This window comes from Rutilus rutilus (genome assembly GCF_951802725.1).
Source record: "Rutilus rutilus genome assembly, chromosome: 10".
In the NCBI taxonomy this organism is placed as follows: domain Eukaryota; kingdom Metazoa; phylum Chordata; class Actinopteri; order Cypriniformes; family Leuciscidae; genus Rutilus; species Rutilus rutilus.
The window spans coordinates 25763352-25787711 of record NC_140215.1 but is presented as its reverse complement, the minus strand read 5'-3'; the positions used below and the strand labels follow the sequence as shown (position 1 = coordinate 25787711).

The 24360-nt window shown below is 37.2% G+C and overlaps 1 protein-coding gene across 1 annotated transcript in view; it reads right to left on the bottom strand.

Annotated features, from left to right (window-relative positions):
* tmtops2b (teleost multiple tissue opsin 2b) overlaps positions 1–24360 on the bottom strand; it is a 61834-nt gene that overhangs the window by 18223 nt on the left and 19251 nt on the right. Inside the window, exon 2 of the mRNA XM_084421063.1 lies at positions 3463–3788. Within this exon, the coding sequence (XP_084277189.1) occupies positions 3463–3788 (326 nt within the window). The remainder of the gene's footprint in view (positions 1–3462; positions 3789–24360) is intronic.

Below are 24360 nucleotides of genomic sequence, written 5' to 3'. Positions count from 1 at the left end.
TCTATGTTTTGATCATCGTTCTGAATCCAATCCAGATATAGTCTTAGAAAAAAATAATAATAATTTGAGCTTTTTGCTCAAAATGTTGCTTTTTTATGAAACCCACATTTAAGTGTTGATTTAAAAAAAAAAACGAATGCATGAAGCTTGAATAAAGTTTTTTTTTTTTTTTTTTTTTTTTTTAAAGCAGATGGTCTGTTCTTTCTTTTGATATATTGAATAATCAGATATTCATACAACAAAACATTCTGGGGGCCATGAGACTTTTGTGAAAATGATCAAAAACGCTGGCAGTGGGTGACGAATTATTATTTTATTTTTTTTTAAGCTGGCGGGGAAAGAGTTAAGTATTTGCCTTTTTAAATCCAAACAGCAACTAAAATATGCCAAGAAATCTTCCTTGTCATGTTGCTAGCTAAGCACATAAGAAATGATCTCTAGCATAAATTTTCTTCTGGATCAAGCTTAGATAGATAATATTTGTTAAGACTTTTCATTCCAACTGAGCTGAGAGTTGAATTCTTAATGGCTCTATGTAAACGTCACTAATGAATTTGCAAGGCTTTCTAATTACACTCACTATAATTGACATTTACAGAAACTCCTCTTCCTCCTTGATCTTCAGTGAAGTAAAGGCTCATTTATTTGTTCCAAGCACCCGTCCTCCCTCTGCGTAAATTAAATTTCTCTGATTGATGGTGAGTAGATGGGATTAATGTCTGAACATGTCAAGGTACCCAATTTATTACATAGACCCTTCACATTATATATGAAGCATCATATGCCAGCTTCAGATTTTCACCCAGCAAGTCACAGATGTAAGTGTGAGAAAATGTGTTGATTAATATTACATCAGATTTTATGATAAACTGCATATATCAGGATCTGTCACACATGCAGGCTTGTACATTAAAGCTGTCCTTCTCAAGCCAGAGTGAAATTGTATCCTCCTCACAGCAGCCAACTGAACCCAATTGCATTCCAGTGACTGGGACGCCCTGATAATACGCCATCCAAATCCAATCACACTGCTATACACACAAATGAGATTTGATGCACTCTTAACCGTTTTTTAAAGGAACCAGCAACTTGGGCAGAACATGCTGTAACTGTATAAGAAAATAATTTTAAAAATTCATGTTTAAAATGAAGAAAACTGTCTTGAGGACAGAATAGCACTCTTTTAAGATTATGTTCTTACTGTACAGGATGTCTGGTCACCACGACAACATAAAGCTTATTTGATCAGGTTACAGGTAAGCTTTTCAAAGCCCTTTTCATTTCTCTTTTATTGCTTTCAGGAGGGAGAATAAATCTATTCAGAGTTGGCATCTGACAAGGTGTATATTTTACTTCTCAGTTGAAACTAATATCTAGATTTAACAAAAAAGAATGTCAAGAAAAAAGAAAGCATGTTATTTATCGCTTTCATGATCATGAAAAGCGATGGTGGCCAGACATACAGTAAGAAAATAATTTATTTTTTATTTTTGTCATGACATTAACTCTTTCCCCGCCATTGACGGAAATTTAAGTAATTTGTGAGATAACGCTTATTTTTTGCCATGACATTAACTCTTTCCCTGCCACTGACAGAAATTTAAGTCATGAGATAACGCTTCCCCGCCATTGATGGAATTTTCCAACTTTCCATGTTTTTATTGTAATACGGTAGGGGAGCGTTATTACGCATCTTCTGAAAGAGTACAGAATCTCCAGATCAAAACACATGCGAAGAAGGTAAAGAAATAAGCAACATCATGTGTAATCATATGCTTATGTAACATGAAGCTTATGAATGAGATGTCGACCCAGGACAAGCTATAGGACTGTGAAGCTTTGCGGGTGTTGATGGACTCGATCTACTCCATCTATGTTTTGATCGTCGTTCTGAATCTGATCCAGATGTAGTCTTTGACAAAAAGTTTCTCAGCTTTTTGCTCAAAATGTTGCTTTTTATATGAAACGCACCCACATTCAAGTGGGAACCCACATCTGCAGGAGGCTCGTATCTGAAGCTGGGTTCAATCCGTTCATGAACGTTCATTGCGTCTGTCACGTGACAAATGAACGAAAGACTCGGAAGGTAAAGTAATTATTTATGTTCCCTGTAAATTATTTTTGACTGCATTATAATGATTTCTTAATACAGAATATGATAAAGACTGCGTAGGTTGGATGTGTTCGGGGAATTTGGCTGTTAAAAGTATAACATTTAAAGCCCCTTAAATGAACGAAATGACTCGAAAAAAGATTTGTTCATTTTAATGAACGAGATCGAACAAGCGAGTCAGTAAAATGATCCGAACTTCCCATCACTCACAGGGTGCCATCAAGTGACAGTCTGTTCCTGGTGTCAGTCTTGTTTAGGCCAATAACTGATAAGGTTCGCTCAGCATCCGCATTTGAGTGTGGCAGGCTCAACACAATCTGGGCAACCTTTGATAATTTAGGGAATTTTAAAATGCCACTTGCCCGATTTGCCAAAACGTAAGCCTATTTTTATTGAGCAATTAGCTAACCCTCATAACGCACGTCAGACAACGTTCGCAACTATAGTTGAAGTCTACTCTCGGCACACAGACTGATTGGGCAAGGCTACGTCTCCAGTGAAAGGCACACCATTTTATTATCTGCTTACCTTGATTGTCATCCAAACTTTCAAACGCGCATCAGTGGGCTCCGACTCGGACTCCGAACCTATGCTCTGAACTCTCTCTGAACTTTTCACACGCAACTGACGTATCAGATGCAAGGTTTTCAGCGAATCAACGATCAGAGAATACTGCAGTGAGAACGTTGTAGGCAGATGTTACAGCTGTGGGCCTTAAACTCCTCTCCTGTCATTAATACGCTGTGGTCTAGTCATCAACAGAAAGGCCAGATGCGTGAGAGTTGGCAACCCTGAAATGATCAAAAACACTGGCTGTGGCTGGCAACTTTTTTTTAAATGCTGTTGGGGAAATAATTAATTCAGATCTTTCTTGTCCAGTGGGCTGTTTTTGGCCAAAACATGCTGCAAAATTGGACAAATACGTGATTGTCATGAGCAGCAACTATGTTTGCTTAAAAATGCAAATGAATTCAGTGTTTGAGATTATATACAATCACACTCTTGGCAAGTTCTCTTGAAGGGTTTAGGTTTTTGTCCCGACAGGTTTCTTCTACTGCTCATGATTAAAAAAAAAAAACAAAAAAAAACATGGGTTTAATCGAACCGTTAACAAAGTTGGATAACCATTTTTCTTTTCCAGCAACCAATTAAACAGTCCCCTTCCTCTGAATTAGCACTTCAGTAGGTTTGACTGAATGTGGATGATTCCGTGTGCATTCAGAAAATTGGCTGCATCTTCAAACATCTTGAGATCCTGTCAGAGCCTTTACAAATTCAGTAACATAAAATAATTTTTTGCCTCTAATCCCAGGCCGTTTTCTGACACGCAGCACAGAAACGCAGTTTACCTGTTTGACAGCATAGAGCAGTCTTCCATAGCAGTAGACCATGATGAGCACTGGTAAACCCAAGCAGAATATAAACAGGCAGATGATGTAGGCATGGGACTGGGCCGTGCGCTGGGTCCATGATACAGAACAGCTGGTTCCCGCTCCCTCCAGCCCGTAACTACTCCAGCCCAGAAGAGGGGGCACTGTCCAGATCAAAGAGTACAGCCAAGAACCCCCTACTGCCAGAAGAGGTTTGCGATAGTCTGGACCCCGTTTATGGTACATCGTCAATGTGCTGTAGCGGTCGTAAGAAAGAACCACCAAGGATATTAGAGACACGATACCTGAGAGAGAAAGAGGACAAACAGTAAAGGTCTGTTCCACACCGAGGACGTAATGATAAAACAATAAAAAAAAAGAAACCTCCTCTCACTGGGTCTCATTCATGAAACACGAGCAGAACGAATTTTTGTGTAAATCGTGTGTAAAGTGGTTTTGGCGTAAATTTTCGGATTCATTAAAATGTTCGTATGTTAGTTGGTACGAAATAAATCTACACCTGCTCCCAGCCACGCGTAAATAGTGCGTTTAACATCCGAACGTTTTGCTCATTAATAAGGCTGCATTTTAATTCACCTTAATCAGAAACATATTTACACAGCAATTTAGAAAAATATTATATATAGTAATTACATACGTTTTTTCTTTTTACTTTTATTACAAGAGCCAGTAATAGCATCTGCAAACGGAACACAAGTCCGCAAGTTTTTATTTTTTTATTTTTTTATATTCAAGCTGTTTATTCATTTTTCTTTTCTTTTTTTTTACAAGTCCGCAAGTCACAAGTGTTGCAGTCAAGCTTAATGTCGAACCATTTTCTTTTCACTTCTGGGACTGTTCGATTAACAGATGAAACTCCATAAACTGCATCTGTAATATGCTGCCAAGCATTTTTACCTAAAGCATTTAGGTAAAAGCATTATTACTTAAAAAATCCTTCTTTTTTTTAGGACTGATACACCACTATGTATGCTTGAAAATAAAATGTGGCGTTTTGAATGAACCTCTGATAATAAAACTTCAATTTCTGCATCTGAGAAATTTCTCTTGTTCATTCGCTTTTGAGAAGACATGTTGAAATCCTTCGTTTGGTGTCATAATATGATGTCCATATAGTTGTCAGTCGGTTTTAATGGGCGGGATTTATGGTAATTGAGAGAATGAGCGTGCACGCGCGTCCCATTTACGACTGATTGGAATTCATTAACACACACACACATTTCACTATCAAATCTGACGTTTACGAAGTATTTGTGAATCAGGAGAAGAATTTTTGGGAATGCCTCTTTACGCGCAAATCACTCACATATTTACTCGTATATTTACGAATGTTTCATGAATGAGACCCACTGTGTGTGTGTGTGTTACTTTAAGAGAGCTACCATACATCTGTTGTTTTATTTTCTTAGTTTTTTTATTAATTTTATAATCATTAGTCATTTATGTGGATATAATTTTATTCATTATTTTATTATTATTAATGTATGCCATTTTATGTTTTGTTTACTGCTTCTGCTGTGTAATATGTGTAAATATTTGTGTGAACATAAAAATATTCATCAACTGGGACATACAATGAACAAATTTCAAAGACATTTGAAGAGCAGAAATGGAATAATGAGTCCCTGAACAAAGGGGGGTCAATATCAAAAGCATTCATTATCTGGTGTTGCCACAGAGCATCTCATCCTCATGAACTGCACAAGATATTTGCCAGTTATTGGTGTGAGGTGTTACTCCACTCTTCCACCAAGGCATTTGCAAGTTTTTAAACACGTCTGGTGGGACATAATGGTTACACGTGGTTTGGCACAGCAAAAACAATCAGCTCTCTCCTTGTAGCATTGTCTTAAAGTCCCCCTGTGGTGAAAATCAAGTTTTTAATGTTGTTTGTATGTCTATGTGGTGTTTTAAATTCCTAAGTCAACTCCATTGCTGAGTATTTTCTCTTTAAAACTGCAGTGAAAAAAAGACGCTATCGAAATCGCTGGTGTTTCTGACTACCTTAAACCCAATCACGTCAACATGCTGGCAGGCTTTAGCATATCATATACTAGCGAACTAGCAGGGGAGTCTCAAGAGAAGCCAGGTTATCCCGGTATTTATTTATTTTTGTTGATATGAAAAATCTGATGATTCCGTTTCTGATGTTTGTCTGAAAGGGAACGTAGCTTGTGTAACATTAGCAACACATTATTAGCTGTTTGATAACAAGCAAAAAGGCTAATCATATTAATTACTGTTATGTGTCTGACAGTATAAAGAGCGATACCATTGCGCATAGTTTACCTCAGTAAGTTGGCAGAGTGATTCTGTGAGCTGCCTGAGTAGAGGTGGGGCTAATTAGCATATTCATGGATCCGCATACTAAATGAAGCTAGGGTGTAGAGTTACATTCAAGCTATTTTATGGCATGACACATTTTTTTTCACAGGAAGAAAACATTTAAATATGTCATTTTGGTGATCAAAGATGAGTTTTAAGGGATAACATTATTTACTACAGGGGGACTTTACGCATCTTCGAGCATACCGGTCACATCTGCAGTCCTCATGCCTCCCTGCAGCAGGACTATCATGTTCACGCAGATGAGCAGAGACCCTGGGCATCTTTCTTTTGGAGTTTTTAGAGTCTTTTTTCAGGTCTCTTTAGTGTGACCTTTAAAGGCGCTGTATGTAACTTTTTTCACTCTACTAAAGTATAAAAATACCATAATATTTTTGCATATACTGAGGAAAAATGCTAAGTTCATATACTAGTTTCTCTGAAAAACACTTCTACAGCCAGTTATTTTCCTTTGAAATGTGCTTTTCCAAGCTGAAATGTTTGTTTTTGTTTTGGTCTGGGATACTGCACATTGCCAATTTGCCATTTTACATTGTCCATTGTGCTCGTTCCTGTTGCGTGCGCTCAAACTGGAAACCTGTGTGAGCGCCGTCCAGTCTGAGAAGCAGGTAGCGGGAGAAACGACGATCTCCGATATTTTGAATTTGGACTGCAGTACCTATGTCGACCACTAGTTGTCATTCTTACAGACTGCACCTTTAATTTTCTACCGCCTGTAAACTCTTACTCACGGTTTCACAGACAAGGCTTAAGCCTAGTCCCAGACTAAAATGCATGTTTGAGCTGTTTTAACTGAAAGCAACTTGCACTGACATATCATAAAATCTAAAATCATCAAGCCAAGGCACTCGAGAATTTAAGGAAATATATAAAAAGCCTTTATTCAGTCATGGCTTAGGCAATTAAAAACAGGTCACACATAACTGTGTGCAAATAAACCAAAACCTTCAGGACACTTAGAAATGTTAAATTTTATTTGCTTTAGATTATCCAACCAATCCAAAACAACCAATCAAAAGCACGAATATGTACCTTTAATTGCACCAAGCTGATCGTTCACAAAAAAATATAAGTAGGTGAGTTGTTTACTTACTTTTTAATTATTCCTTCCATTTATTCATTTGTTCACAGATGCGGAACACGTACTAAAACAAGAGGTGGGATTTACTGCGTGAACAAATCACAGCCAATCATAACCAATCATATCCAATCATAGCGTGATGGAGGCATTGCCTCCTCTCACGTGACTTTCCCTCATTCATTCTCAATAACCCCCCACTAAACCCACCACACACATTAAACTCAATGGGCTCAGGGGAGGCAATGACTTTTGGGGCCACTGTAGATTCTCAAAAGTCTTGGTTGATTTGGTTTATTATTGTCTCCAGAGCACCAATAAAGGCCAAGTCCAAAAGGTTGTGTGTATCTCTGAAAAAATAAGCTTTTTTAGAGGTCTTCATTGAAAAAGCCACATAGGGACATGAACTGTCATTTCATATTTGTCACTTCAAGGCTTTTGCCACAACAAAAATCCCCTTCAGCTGTTTCACCCTCAGACTTTTCCAGTACACACACACATAGACACAAACTTTCTTTGGTGTATTCTTTATTATTCCGTTGTTTAGTCACAAACCGTGTCCTGTGTCTCTACTCCAATTGTTCTGTCCTTCATTACCATAATAAAAACTCTTCCTCATAAAGACATAGTAATGAGTTAGCAATGCAAGGTTGTGGTCAAACTCTATAAAAAAAAAAAAAAAAAAAACACACACACTTAGAAAATGGTACATTTTCATTGTTATGCCCTTTCACACCCTGAGATCTTGGTCCTTTCTCTCATTCAGTCTTATCTATAATGAAAAAGCAGTGAGCAAGGCAGCACAGTATGAAGCTCTTCAGTCCACCTCTCAATAAGCACTCGACTGATGGACACAGGGATCCAGAAAATGTCTTCCGGAAAATGAAAAAATTGCATGCATGTGTTTGTACGGTCCGTGTACTTTTTGATCATTTCATTTTCTGTTTGGAATGGAATAACGAGAAATGAAAACCAGCTCGTTAATGCGTTTTTTTTTTTTTTTTTAGTTTTAAAAAACGAAAAATTTGATTTTGGCTCGATTTTTCATTTTTCGTTTCTGGTTTACAAATCAGTTTATGGGTTCAATATTTCATTTGCACAAGTATTGACTCTTATTCTGTCTGACAGAATTAAAAGCTCGTACTGAAAGCGGAGCATTTTGACCAATCAGATGAAAGGGGCGTTTCAGCGCCGTCCACATGTGCAAATGAAATATCGAACCCATAAACCGATTTGTAAACCACAAACGAAAAAAACAAAAATCGAGCCAAAATAAAGAATTTCATTTTTTAAACTAAACAAAAAAACGAATAAACAAGCTGGTTTTTATTTCTCGTTATTCCATTCCAAACAGGAAATTAAATGATCAAAAAGTACATAGACCTTGTACAAATGGCCTCTCATTGACACAATGTAATGGCCATGAAATCAATGAAATGTTAGAGAAGCTGACTTAATGAGTTTAGGTCCCTCAATATCAGCAAGACATGAGAAGTGTTGTTCTGCTACCTGTACTGAATTAATTTACCCATAACTTACAAATAAGGAATATAATCAGCAATTCATCTTAAGCATGTTCACATAACATTACTGTATTTTTTGAAGAATTTCCACTTAGCAGCAAGCTTGTCAAAATATTAAGACAAGTTGGGTGATTTTTTTTATTTATATGAGGAAAAGTAGAAATCAATAGGGAGAGAGAAACAGAGGAGCAGCTATATAGTGAGAGACAGAAAACAGAGTAGGGGAAGAACACATACAGTGTTAGGAACACAGTCAGGTTTGGCTTCCTACAGACGCAGTGTGTATCTCCTGCTGCAGAGCCCTGCTGTGAACTGAGGCTGCATGAGATACTGCTCAGATGAAAAGAACACATTCACCTTAGTTCCTTTAAAGGAACTTTAGATATACAAAGTATATATATATATAATGCTGGATGTTTTGCTATAAATTATAGACATGGCATCTGAGGATTTTTTCTCATTTTTCTCAGATATTTTGCTTTATTTCCAGATCATAGGCTCGTTCTTAAGTACTAGAGCATGTTCGCACATGCACACTCTTCTAAAACAACGCTTTAAATCTCTTGACAAACTAAAAGACGTAAATGACATTTGTATGCATTCCAAATAAAAGATATAGATTGTACTGAATGTCAGCTTTCTTATTTGGCTCAAGATAAGAATTTATTGAGTCCACATGCCATGCAAACAAGAAATTATGCTTCTAACCACAGGTCGAGATCTGTCGTTCCAACCACTCAACTTTGCGATGCTGTTTGCGAAAGTTCGTTAGAACTTTGTTTTTGTAAAAACACCGACTTGTTGAACTATGCTGACAACGACTGAACTTGCGACCATAGTTGGCTAACAATGTTTTTGGGAAACACATCCCGTTTAGTTCCTGCAGAGCCCGTCTACGGAGAGCCTGTCCACTCCCTATTAAGCCCTATTGTACCGAATTTTGGTTGTAGTACCACCAGAGTTCCACTGGGGGCGCTCGCCATGAGTGCAAAATGAATGGAAACAATGGGGCTAGACAGCTAAATTAGTCTCTTTCACCCGATTGCCGTTGAGAAATCTCAGATGTGATTGTAGATTTTGCAAGTTCAACATGGGTTTTAGGTCGAAAGTTGAATGAACGAGTACTTATGTCGTTTTGATTTCTTACAGGTTGAGTTGTTGTTGCCCATAACACGCTAGCATTCTGCTAATGACGTCAGCATTCTGACGTTATTGACATTTTGAAAGACTTTTTTAAAGCAAATAAATGACTCTAAAAAAATCTAACACCCAGCAATGTGTAATTTCTTTGCATCTCCTTTCGAATACAACATTCAAATTACTAGACAAAAAATTATATCCTGAGAAAAGTGGATTTTGAGGGGTATACCGCCATTGACCTCCATTCATTCTGCACTCGTCCTGTGAGCGCCCTCATATGGAATCAGAGTGGAACTGCAACCAGTTCAGAAGCCGGAAGTGTAGTGAGAGTGAAACTTCTCGCCATATTAGACATTCTCTGGTTCCTGTCTCTATGAAGCCCACCCTTCTGAAAAGTGCAGTGTGCTCTGATTGGTCGGCTGTATCAGTGTGTTGTCATTGGTCAACCGCTTCGAGGGTGTTTGGGAAATGTCATGCCCCTTACAATAACCACGAATTTCAACACTATCATCAGCCAGGCCTCACCCCCTTTGGGCTTTTTATTTTGGGCGGGAATTGTTTAAATGAGTAATATCGTGATGTGTAAGTTCCCGGAAGAAAACTAAAGACTACAATCAAGCTATTGCAGTGCATTCAGAAACAGTGCTTACTTGAGAATAACTCCCCTTGGAATGGTCACTCTTTATGAAGTCTTGTTTGCCCCGGCTACATTTTTGATTGCCATTTTCCCTGTTGTTCTGCCCATGTTTGACTCTGTCTTGGACTACCTTTGTACAAATCTCTGCTGCCTGCCTACATGTGTTTGCCTGGACTATTGCTGCTGCTGTTTGCTGCCTGCCCTGATCCTCTGCCTGTTATGACCACCTTTACTGCTCTGCCTCTGATATTGTTTGCCCTGGTATTTTGATCCTCACCTGTCTGTACCCTGAACTTGCTTTGTTTTTAATAAACCGCACACGGATTCCATTTAGCCTGAGGTGTTTTGCAGGGTTTTTTTGTTTGTTTGTTTTTTAATGAATGATTTGATATCTGAATGTAACACTTCTGCTAACTTCCAACAAGCAGGAATATGTAAGTCAAGTGTAAGATACCTGTTGCTTTTGGAGGTGTCTAATTATTGTAAATATTGGTATTATTGTTTTATGTTATTGTTAATATTGTTTCATTATACTGTACAATTGAAGTTACAACCACTGCTCTATATAAAATGACTATATATAGATCAGTGGTTACAACATGGAAGTGAGAAAAATGCAAATACATTTTCTGCTTGAAAATTAATTATAAAAATGCAATTTGCTTAGCTTTTTGTTGATGGAACTGTTGATTTCATAAGTTATGGAAGCTTGTTTATGCCAAAGAATAAAAAATTTAAAAGGTAATAGCGACTTTTTTATTTCACAATTCAAACTTTTTTTTTTTTTTCACAAATGTGAGTTTACATCAGAATTGTGTGATATAGTCAAAATTGCAAGTTATAAAGTCAGAATTGTGAGATATAAACTGTAAGAAAAAAACAGTTGTGAGAAATAAATATTTTTTCCTCAGAATTGGACTTTATAACCCGGATTGCGACTTTGTATCTTACAATTCTGAGAAAAGATGTCAGAATTACGAGATATCAACTCGCAATTGTGAGAAAAAAAGTCAGAATTGCGAGTTTATTTATACCTCGCAATTGTGAGTTTATATCTCGCAATTCTGACTTTATGACATGCAATTGCGACTTAATATCATGCAATTCTGACTTTACAAGATTTTTTATCTCAAAATTGCGAGTTTATATCACGCAATTCTGAGAAATAAAGTCAGAATTGTTAGATGTAAACTCGCAATTTTGAGATAAAAAGTCACAATTATTAGAATAATTATAAATTACAATTATAAAATGTTTTATTCTGTGGTGGAAACAAGCTTCCATAATAAGTAATTCCAAAAGCATTCGGGTATCATAAAAGCGGTCCATACAACCTATATTGTGCACTATATTCCAAGTTTTGAATATCTTGCCTGGTTGAATATTTGTCCAAATACATAGCCTACAGTCTCATGCTAAGACCAATGATGTTCATGTGTTAAGCTTAAACTTCAAAACAGTGTGATAATTATATATTATTAATTATTATTCTGGTTCTATAAGGTCACCCCATAAACTTTCATTTTAAGTGTCTTTCTGTTTTTATGTTTTCATTTTAAGTATAATAAAAAAAATGTGTACTGTATGTTTTAACACATTGAAGGATGAATCAAAATGAGTTTCTGTTGTAATCAATAGCAAGTTGCATTTAACCTGGAATCTTCCTTTAACAATAAAGTATATTATTACAGCAGTATTCCTGTGGTGAAAGTTTGTTTTTCTCCTCTCATGTACTGTTATTTAAATTGTTCTACACGTTCTTCACTGTGATAAGAGTTAATGACTACACTATCAGCAACACAATGAACAGACCCTGGCCGTGTCTGATAAGGATATATAATCGATGTTTGCTTATTCTTCAAGGAATTTCTGTAACCATTATTAACAGTTAACACTAACCTTTGGACATTCAATGTAATTTATATTAATTAAAAATTGCAAAATGAACATTTAAACAGGCGGTTCATATGGAACAATATTTGTTCAGTTATGTCATGTGAAACTAAGAAGAAAATATATCAGATGTGCTCATAAGAGAGACCTTGGAGACATTATTTTAGTCTGGCATGGTGACTCCAGGTCAGCTTCAGGCTAGTGCAGATAGATAGTGTATAAAGAGAAATAACCAGACATAGTGCTAAAAGGCAACCAGTAACATACAGTAGTCTCACTTAACCAGAATTTTACCTGATTTAAGGTCTGGGCTCTATAGAGCAGGAGTCCTAAAACGCAGAAACAAGTTTCATTTCTGAACTTCCATCATCCTCCTTTCAAAGCACAGGCAAAGCACTACTTGGGCGCAGAGATATCAGATATGATATATCTCTGCACCCAAGTAGCAGTGCTTTGACTGTGCTTCCCCCTCAATATAGTCCCAAGTCAATATCTGCCTAGGAAATCGCCTAGTCTTAATCTGCATTGCTACTTGTACTCGTTGTGAATACGCAAGCCACAAGAAGTAATTCGTTTTTTGTCATTTTTTGTATCACTTTTACTCACGGCTTGCTATCCGGCAACAAAGGATTCCATTCATTATGCTAAGCTAAGCTAGCGGCGGCGCTGCCAGACTAAGACCATGCATGCACAGACAAAAATGCATTTGCCCACCTATCTAAATGTAGGGGAGACCGTGAATAACCCCTATTTCAAAAAATGGTGGCGTGTTCCTTTAATGAATTGATTTCCCTCTCGTTAGTGTAAATCAGTCAGTCTGGTGAAACGGTGTTTACTGAATCAACATCTGACCTCACTATCGCTACTATCTGCAATGTCTGTCTCAAAGAGAAAGAAGATTACTGATTGGTTGTGTGAAAGTGACCCTACAACCTTGTTGTCATGTGTTTCTATGTGAGCCTGTACTGCCACTGCATGTCAAACATTTAGCTAGAAGCTATCACACCAGGAGGGATTTAGCCAACCTCAGGAATATATGGATGACTTGCTTTTATATTAAGCTACTTCAGCTATGAAACACTCTTCAAACATGAAACTGAGGAAACTCCATGGTGGAAAGGCTTCAGAATCAAAGAAAAACATCCCCTTCAACTAAAAAGTTTCAAATTTCATTTGAAATGTTCATGGTGGGGAGCCCCACACAAAATGAAATCTCATTGGAGTGAAGTTTTTTCTTTGTGTACATTGTCACATGAAGTGGATTAGATACAGAAACAGAAACACTTTTCATTCACTGCTTTATGTATTTCTTAATAACAATAAAATTGGATCAATATAATTGTAGCTCTGTTTGCTTGTGATGAAATTGGAAGCATTGGACAAAAATAACATATTCTTTTGTTATGAACTGTAATGGAATCAATAAACACAGAGCTCCAGGTGGCTGATTGTATTTTTCATACCAATAAAATTAGCTTTCTCTTTCTCCTATTTACAATAGAAGACAGAAATGCCATTACATGTAACATGGGTTGCATCGCTTGTAAATCAGTGCTCTTTTAAATCTTGGGAAACATCAAGTCACATAACAGTTTTAAGTGTTAATTGTAAATTTAGATGTAGATTTAGACTAAAATAAAAAAATAGTAAAATAATACTGAAAAAAATAACCCATAACACACTGTTTACAGTTGAAACAAAATACTCAGAATACTCACGAATACAGTTCAGCTGTGAGAAATATTAGAAATATGAGGCTTTTAACCCAGCAAGCAATAGCCGTCATTTCACCGTCTAGGTTAACTATAGACCCGATATAGTCCGGCTATGAGTAACCCACTTCTAGTCAAAATAACCTTGAATTTGGTTTCATGTCATTTTTGCCAAAATAACTTGTGAAATGTATGATATTCCATCATGTAAGCAAAGTCAACAGTGATTACAAGGTGTTTGGTTTCATTTCTATGACATGTTCTATGCGTAGCCTGTGCGTCTATTCTTGCACTATGGTTACCCTTACGAAAAAGAAGTATACTTCAAGTTCATTTTATTAAGGATACTTAAGTAATGTTCAAGTATATTTTTAAGTATACTTTATGTATTAAGTATACTAATATCAATGTGTACTTATAGTAAACTTGTAAGTGTACTATTTCAATACTGCTTGGCACTAAATTGGCCCACTTTTAGTATATAAAAGTATACATTTAAGTGTACTATAAGTGTAACAGTAGTAAACTTTAAGTCTACAACTAGGTTTCTCATTTGTAATGCATCTGTACTACAAGTGAACTTGTAAGTATACTATACTACTAGTAATACTAAGTATTATAAGTATACTAGTTTACTATTTTAATACAATAAGTAAATGTTTTAGTTTATGAAAGTACACACTTAAGTGTAATCTCAGTAAACTACTAGTTTAGTATATACTGCAAGTATACTTGTAAGCTTTCTTTAAGTGAACATAACATACTTATAGTTTACTATTTATTATTTTTGCACTTGCAGTATACCACTATGTTCAAATGTAGATATTATTTAGTATACTTGAAAAACACCTTTAACTGTATGTTAATTTTAAAAACATTTTATTAGCTTCATGCATCCTTTTTTCAACAATTGAATATTGGTAAGTTTCATAAAGAAAGGCAACATTTTAAACGAAAAAGTTGAGAAAATCACATTTTTGTCAAAGACTACGCCTTGATCAGATTCAGAACGATGATAAAAACACAGATGGAGAAGATCGAGTCCAACACCCCCAAAGCTTCACTGTCGTTTTCTCTTTATGGGTTCAACATTTCATTTGGTAACATTAACCAGTTTTGATTTACATGCTGTTTAATGTTTGATCACTTTATTTTACATTTGTGTGAGCAATCTTCTATCACTTGGTTCAGCTTCTTCTTCTCCTGTGTTTTGATCCACAGATTCTGTACTAGAAGATGTGTCATAGCGCCCCCTACCGTATAAGAGTGGATGACTGGAAAATTCAGTCAATGGTGGGGAAAGAGTAAAATAGAATCATAGTAAATTCTACTCCTATGTGCACTACCAGTGGACTAGCCTACACAAAAATTCAGATACACATAATTAGAAACATATCTGTTTTATATCAATATTCTAATCAATATTTTCAAACAATGTAAGTTTCATAAGACTGTATATGAAAAACTATGTAAAAAAAAAAGTATATTTAATAGGCTACTCGATCAAAAGAGTTAACTCAACTACTAGCCAAGTATACTTTGAATAGACTTTTCTCTCAATATAAGTCAAGTACACTTAAGTGTAATTTTAAGTATATTTCTGAGAAGTACATAAAGTATATTTCTGAGAAGTAAAATGTAGACTGAAAATATACTGTCCTATTTTTAGTTTAAAAGAAGTATACTAATAGAACACTTGAATAAACTTATTTTTTGAAAGGGTAGACGTCTATAAAATTTTCACTGAAACACCAAGTTTTGCCTTCATTTAGCCTAGACGTCAGGGCTGTAGTTGGACAGCTTTTAGTCGGCTTTTAAATGCAAAATTGCTTGCTGAGAAATAATGTTTACAATAGAGTAAAAATGGGACAAAAGCACGCACATCACTGGCAAAAATGTCTCAGTGAATTAATGTATCCAAAAGCTCTTATAGCTATCACTGGAATACTGAGCAACAATCAAATTTATTTGTGCAGGCCTGAGGGAAAACTAATGCATTGTGAGAGCTGAATTTTTTATTACATCTAGTATCTTTTTCTGTATCTCAGTGTTAAAACTGTGCAATCTAACATGCAGCTAAAATTGCCTGTTGTGAATCTATGCTAAAGACAGGAAAAAATAAAACTGGAATAGCAAAATAACCAACCCATTCTCATGAAATGCGTCTCTATAGCACACATTGAATTTATCATGCAATTTAAACACAAAAATTTGTTTTTACATGCATATGATACCCACTGTAAACCCCTTGGGTAGGATTAGTGGTGTGGGGTACTTACGTATTACACACCATAAAGTGCATAACTACGCATCATATGCACGTAAAACCAAATTTTCACGTAGAAATTGGACGACAAATACAATGCGTGCAGTAGAGACCCATTTCATGAGATCAGGCTGAAATAATATATAACGACAATGATCTTTCATGATTTATTTATTTATTTTTTGCATACTGTAAGAAATTTCTTACTGCTCTGTTTGAATTCAATCTCTGTCTCTCTCTTTGCCACCTTCTTTCTTGTGTAATTGTTATCAAAACCCATTTGTTTTCAGCCTCAATTTCCATTAATCCCCAAGAGAGAACAACATGTGTGTCTGATAATGACAGGAGCAAATAATAAAGTCTGTGACACAGGCTATTCAATTCTGGATTTGATTTTGATTGTTTTTTTAGTTTTTTCTTTAATCCTAGCATTTTAGACAATGATACAAGAGGAAACACACAGGCACAAATTTTTCAAGATAAATTTCAGATAACGGAATGATTTCAATGCATTCATCTGTAAAGTTTACGGAGATACAGATAGCAGAGAATGGCCGAGTGCATGTTTATCCTCTGGTATGGCAAGCAGCTGTGAAGCCAGGGCTTGTCAAATGAGTGGACCTGATGGTCATGACAAGGCAGACGTTGCAGCTCCAGAAACCTAATTCAATCAGAAGAGCCGTTTAAAACCTTTAGATGACCTTAAAGAGATGATTCACCCAAAATGAACTCATCCTTATCTAGTTCCAAACCTGTATGAACACAAAATAAGATGTTTTGAAGAATTCTGGTCACCGAACAGTTTAGATGACCACTTGTCTATGAACAAACAAATAAAACATTTCTCAAAATATCTTATTTTATGTTACACAAAAGAATTTGTATTACTTATATAGATTACTTAATTGGCATATTGTAACGGTGTGGTGGTAGTTGAAGGCACAAGACGAAGATGAGGGTACAACACAATTGTAAAAGTTTATTGATCAAAATGTAATTTATGTAATTTATTCCAATTAAAATGTCTGCCCGATGCCAGTCCAAGGTTAGAACTAGAAGTCAGAACAACAGATCTCTGGTGTAGCAGGACATTAGAGCTGCAGATAAGCTTGAAGGGGAATTGTGGGGCTGTTTACATGACACAGTTTTCAACCAAATATACGTAAAAAGGCGTTTTGGCCGTTCATTTACACGACAACGGAGTTTTGGGTGCCTGAAAACACAACGTTTTTGAATATGGTCTCTGTGTAAACAACAAAAACGCGAATCTCTGAAGATGTGATGCAGTCTATAGTGTTTCATCGCCATCTAATGGCCTGGCAGCAGAATAAAGTTTTTATTTCGTTTTCGCGGATCATTTTGACAATGGTGTGTCGTCCAGATTGATAGATAATTGCATATAAATTAGTAATATGTGGATAGATAACGTGGGAGTGTAGGGAGTTGTTTAAAAAAAATTGAAATTCTCCTCATAATTTGTTTTGATGCCATTTTGCACATGTGAATTAATTATTGGAAATTGTTAATTTTTATTGCCATTAACGCTGGATAAAAACATTTTACAGAATGTTACATACTTGCAAGATTTGCCATTTACTTTCAGCATTTTTATTAATTTTTTTCTTTACGGGGGACATACATAGTTGATATGTGTCATTTTTTTTACATCATTATTTTGGCACATTTAGCTTTATCCCCACACATTAATTGCGTGAAGCATTTTCTACACTTTTTGTAGAACTGATGCAAATCGATTTCTCCTTTATTTCTGTACATGTTCTGTAATTCTCAATGGAAAATTACTTTCAGAATGGTTAAGTCATTTTAATCTCTAATTTACAATAATCTCAAAATCCCTGCAAAAACAAATTTAAGGGATGTTAGCCCCTTCTCCTCAACCAAATACAGGACATTTGATTATGAAAGATTATATTAGATTGTATTATTAATCGCATGAAGTTCTTTTTTTATTCTATTACAACTTTAAGTAAGTGTACAGTTTGGCCTCATCACATAGTAGGACATCAATAGAGTAGTTCTTTAGCAGCTAGCCAGCTAATTTTAGGTTAGCAATAAAAACTTAACCCTCGTTCCCTGAAGGGAGTCGTTACGTCAGAGACTGACGAATGGGGTTTTCGCTAGAGAGCCCTATCACCTTCGAGTTATTAGAAAACGAGCCAATGGTATGAAAATACCATGGGTCTGCAGAATTTGCATCGTGAAATCCGCCCACCGTGTGTGTATAAAAGGAGCCGCGAGTGCAATCTTGCATTGTTACCTGCTGAGGAGCCGGGACTGTGCACCCCGGCCGTTTCAGCGGTACAGCGGCAGTGGCATGGGGATGTAACATCTCAGTTCCCTCCTTCAGGGAACGAGGGTTACATACGTAACCGAAACGTTCCCTTTCAGTCAGTCACTACGAGTCACATCAGAGACTTACGAATGGGGGTCCCAATCTAATCTCGCCAATGCGGCTGTCTTCCAGTGTCCTGCGCTCCTTGTCGTGAGACTAGCACGAGTGAAGGGCCAGGCTAAAGCAAGAATACCAAGGTACACTGGGTAACATATCCCAGATGGAATATGTGACACAGCGCATACCCACAGGGAGGACTTAAAGCAGAGCTATGCAGTTTTGGCAATTTCTTCGCTGTTTTCTCGTGGGTTTCTCTATAGAGCTCCCCCTACAGCTTCAGAATAGATATTTGACAACACTGCCGTCAAAACTCGTTGGCGACTCGCCCCCCCCCCCCCTCCCATCTTCACCCTCCTGTCATGTGCATTTGTTTTCAAAGAAGCCGGCGAACGCACGGAGCCATGTCCACTGAGGTAGGCTATGTATGATACACAGAAGGCTAGCATATAAATGTTTAGATAGTGTATGTGTGCAGTGCCGTAAAGCAATTCGTTACATCGCGACCTGATATCACGCGATACTTCCTGATGCCGGCCCAAAGTTGTAAGGGTGGTTTTTCTGCTCAAAGGCGCAAGGGGGGTGCGAGAAGACCACCATTCAACCCAAAAACAGTCATATAACCATTCCAATGACTCCGAAGCTGTTCAGTTAAGGTAAGAAAAACCTGCATAGTTCACCATTAAAATACACATATGACCCGAGAACGGGCATATATATATATATATATTAGGGCTGGGGGAATTAACGCATTAATCTTTGCGATTAATTTGAGATGTTTAACGCATTAAAAAATAATAACGGAATTAACGCAGCGCGTTTTTGTCTCGTTTTAATGACTTCCTGTTGCGGCTGCTATTGAAAAGGCCGAAAATATGCCGTCCCGCCCCTCCGTGTTCATGAGCGGGTCTTTTCCACTCCGTATGTGCGCCGCGCTCTGTGTTCCGTGTGTGTGTGTGTGTGTGTGTATGTGTTTTAATTATGTAATTATTATTTGAAGTGCCACAAAAGATTAAACATGTTTTAATTTTGTCATGTGTTGTCATGTCTGCCCTCCTTTTACAGCATCAGCATTTTCAATCATCTTGTGGATGTCCTGGGAACTAAGATTCTCTTAAAGTAGGAACTGTATTGCTTTTCCAACTTGGGAACTACAGACAGTCACAAAGAATTGTTCTTTACACAGAATCTGAGCCAGTGTCACATACCATAATAATGTCAGCATCACTTGGCCAATGAGTATAGTTTGGCCTCCTCCTAATACATCCTATAAATGTTGTTGCATGTCTTGCACATACCCAATCTATTTTTTCTTCATTAGCAATATCTGAGAGGTAAATTTGGTCAAAGGCAGCTCTTCATATGAAATTATAATGTCATTTTTAGCTCCTTCCATTCTTTCTCATGTAGACAACAGGTTCATTAAAGAGTCATCAAAGATTGCATTGCTTGCAGAAACTAAGGTCATTTGACATGGAAAAAACGTTGATGTGATGTTGAGTCGCTGTTAAATTTTTCACTGTTGTGCTGGTTTAATTCTCTGAATGTGAAAAACAAGAATTGTCTTGAGAGGATTGTAAACCAGGGAAGTAAAATAACGGTGAGGAAGCAGATGACTATGGCCCAACTATATCATAGACAGGTTTTGGGTAAAGCCCAGAGCATATTGTTAGATTATTCCCGCCCCATGTATCACAAGTTTTACCTCCTCCCTTCTGGTATTCGGTTTAGAATTCCTATTACAAACCGGATTAGAAATTCATTTATCCCCTCAGGTGTAAAGGTCTTAAATTTAAGGTGAATACTTTTTAGAACTTTTTTTTTGTTTTTTTTTTTGTCTTATGTGACATGCTTGTAAGCTGCAACCAATATGCCTTAAATAAATGAATAAAGATTAAAGGTAGGGTAGGTAATCCTGTTCAGAAACACTTTTTTTATACTGGGTGAAATGGTCCTTCCATCCTGAGAGAAGTCAATACATTATGTGTTTAGAAAAAGGAATGAAAAAAATCAGACCTCTGTAGCAGCTGCAGGACAGTAAAAACTCTGACCAATCACTGCCATTCGGTGCGAATGTAAAGAACCAATCAGATGCCTTCATGTCTCGTGCCCGAGCCCCACTGCGCGCGCTGCCCTGCGTGCACTCATCACATGTCACCGTTCCCGGAAATATTCAGCTCAAAGCACCTGCATATGCAGTCAGCGAAGGCAAACAAGGCAAAAACTACTTCCTCGGACCCTGCCCGCACTCTTGAACGACCTCCTCTGCTTCACCCTCAACCCCGGACCTGTCCTCGAACCAACGATGCGGTACTTGTCTCCGGACTCGGAGTGTACGTTAGTCTTCATTAGAGTCAACAATGTTTTCATCATGGAAACTCTTACATGCAAAACACCGTATATGTTATGAATCTTACACAAAATTCACCTTCATCACAGTGTAACTGATGGTAATGGAAAAACTTGTATCAATGCAACCTGTTTTTAGTTTTGCCTTATAAATATAGCTCGTTACCGAATGAAACTTTACCAGTATCGATATGCTAGCTTGATAGTGAGTACTAAAAGAAATCTTATTTGTTTATATTCATAGTGATAAAATTAGGTATTTTATTACATGTGATTCTGACATGATGTCACTGTATGTACTGCGCTCCTTCCTCTCCACTCGTCTCAGGTAATAAATGCGTCTTCCAGCTGAGCCTGAGCGTTTGGCGTCGCGCGTTCATGTGTTTTGGGGGCGTGGCTTTGGAAGGAGCTCAGAAGGGAGGGGGTGGAGTGAATGGAAATAATGAGCTGTGTTTATTGCAGATTAAAAGGTCTACAGTCACTCGATTTTTATATTTTCTTTTTCAGAGTACTTACATTTTAATTATGTACTGGTATATAAAGACAGTTTAAACAAATTTGGAATGTTTTTTTTTTAGGAAAATCCTACCTACCCTGCCTTTAACTGAAATTACCTGAACATGATCGTTCTCAATCTGCTATATACAATCTCTTTCAAAGGTCGAAATCCTGATTGAGCGAACTGGCAAGCCACTTTAAGAGCGCCAAAGAGACATTTATTGCTTGTATTTCATGATAAAATTAACAGAATTTGAAAGCTGAAAGTTTAATTGTTTACTAAAATTAACAAACACATTAAAGGTGACAATTAAGCACAAATCTTACTGAGATTATGGATGGCTGCGCTACAAATAATGTGAAGTTCAGGCAGTAGCCTAACAGAAAACAGCAAAGATTAAGAGATGCATATCAGTATCAATTATTGACGAGAATTGTTAACGATTAGTTCGCGTCCACACAGCTGACGTTTATCTATACTTACCTATGGATGTGTGCACGAAATAGATGCTGCCTTCCTGCACTTTTACAGTACTTGGATGTTCATTCATTGACATGTCTCCATCATTTTCTATCTCTCTCATGGCGCGTTGTTGCTCGATGAGGGCTTTTTGAAAGCCGCTCAGTTTATTTTATATAGGCTAACAAAAGATGTGATTGGCTACTCATCACAGAACATGCAGGTAAAACGGCACACAATTTTTAGCAATAACCAGTGGCGATCTCAGCAAAAATATCACTTGCAAATTAATATTTTTGGTTTTGGTCATATTTTTGCGACCGTTTTAGACACAGTCTGGAGCCCTGCTGCAGAGCATTGACATACTGGATTCAATTCAAAACATAGTGATTACTCCCCCTTCCCAAATCACACTACGTATTGGATTTAACCCTTGTATGGTGTTCGCGTCTGTATGACCCGTTTTCATTTTTTATCAAAAGAAAAATGATACGATTAATTGTTTTTTCAACCTCAGACTCATTGGCCTTGGCCTTTCTGTGAAGAACATATATCAGAACACATTTTCAATGACCACACACTGTACACCCTGTGTGTGTGTGTGTGTGTGTGTGAGAGAGATTGTGTTTAAGTGTGAGAGAGAGTGAGTGCAAAAGTGAGTTTTGTTTCTACCCCTGCCGTTCCCGCACAAGGTTGCAATTCTTAAATGTGATCTAACAAAGGTAAAGGGAAAATATTAACCATATATGCTGTTTATATCGCTTGTAATTAGGATGAAGTAAACATCTGTTGAGTGTTTTAACCTAAATTGTTTGATTATGTTGAATTAAAAACCCCAAAATGCAGTGGGTCCACCAGACCCACGTATTGTTTGCTGAATAACAAAAATATGAACACCACACAAGTGTTAATTGGATTTACGGCATCGCGGTACAGGCTGCAGCGAGGACATCTTGCATATTTTAGGTTTCGTAATATTGTTATCAAAAATAAAAAAGCTAAAAGCTAAAGATCACCACACGCCACTGTAACCACGTGTATGTATATAATGCATGATTAAACTAACTGCTTCTGCTCCATCTTTCATCTTTATTCATCCCAGAGCTCATGCATTTTTAATAACATATTCAGTCTTAAGCATGTATATTTCCATTACAAATCCACATTGAGAAGAAGAGTCCCCCAAAAAACATAACTATCAGACCACCACAAACCATGTGTCCACTTCATCAATGAATAAATCATACATCAAATGTAGGCTACCAAAGGAACATTAAATATACATGAAATGATCCTACATCATAGCTAGCACACAGTAATAAGAGATACATCTCACTATGATTAGTTAATTTGGGGACCACAACTGAAGACCACAAAAATCAGTTGCTGATCTGGATAAAAGATGTAACATTTCAAATAATTGAGCTGCTATTGCTTCCCCAACAGACCGCGGTATAAGGGCAATATTGGCCACTAAAAGCTACAAACATATTCATGGTAAAATCATCCGTTTATTTATATAATGTGTATATTAATGTTTACATTTCATTAATTCGTAACAGCAGATTGGTCCAATATCTGTTTTTGTTCTATTGTCCAGATTACATTAACATTACCATTTAAAAGGTTGGAGTCAGAAAGATTTTTTAGGAAGAAATTAGTAAGCGTACTTTCGTGTCTCAATCGTTTTTCAACATTTCTACGCTTTGTGTTCAAGGGGCGGGCATTCAGTACAAGGTCATCTGCTTCGGGCTGTCCCTGTCGCCCACATCTTCATGAAGGACGCAGAGGTTGCCCTTGCCCCACTAAGGGAAGTGGGGAAGTGGGTCGCATTCTCAACTATCTTGATGACTGGCTCATTTCTGGCCCACTTGTGCAAACAGGGATCTGGTGCCCAGGCACCATGTGGGGCAAGTGCTTTGTGCCATTTACATTTGGGCGAGTTCAATCGTGCAGCCGACGAGCATGCACATCAGCTCACGCTCCCGGGAGAATGGAGACTCCACCCCCAGGCGGTCCAGCTGATTTGGAGACGCTTCTGGGCTGCACAGGTAGACCTGTTTGCCACTCTGGACACATCCCTCTGCCAGTTATCTTACTCCCTGACCAAGGGGACCCTTTGACACGAATGCTCTGGCACACAGCTAGGGATGTAACGATTCACTCTGAGCCGGTTGAAAATGAATGAATTGAAACACTCGCTCTGCTCTGCAGTGTGCACGCCACGCACCTTCAAACAGAAGCAAACATGGCAGCGGCAAGCGTGTAGATGTTGACGTTGAAGTTGACTCATTCAAATCAGAGGTGTGGCGGCATTTTGACTTTACGAAGACTAATAATCACCACAGTGAGAAGCTCCAGTCACCTGTCTGCATGTAAAAAATATGAATATTAATATTAATGTGTTCTGTTTTTCTAACTCTTGCAAGTGTAATGATGCAAATTCAAACCTTTAATAAAATATGATTAAAATCTTGCCTTTTATAACAATGTGAAACCCCTGTCAATGTTGTAATTAAATGTGATAGTCTTTTTGTTTCTGCT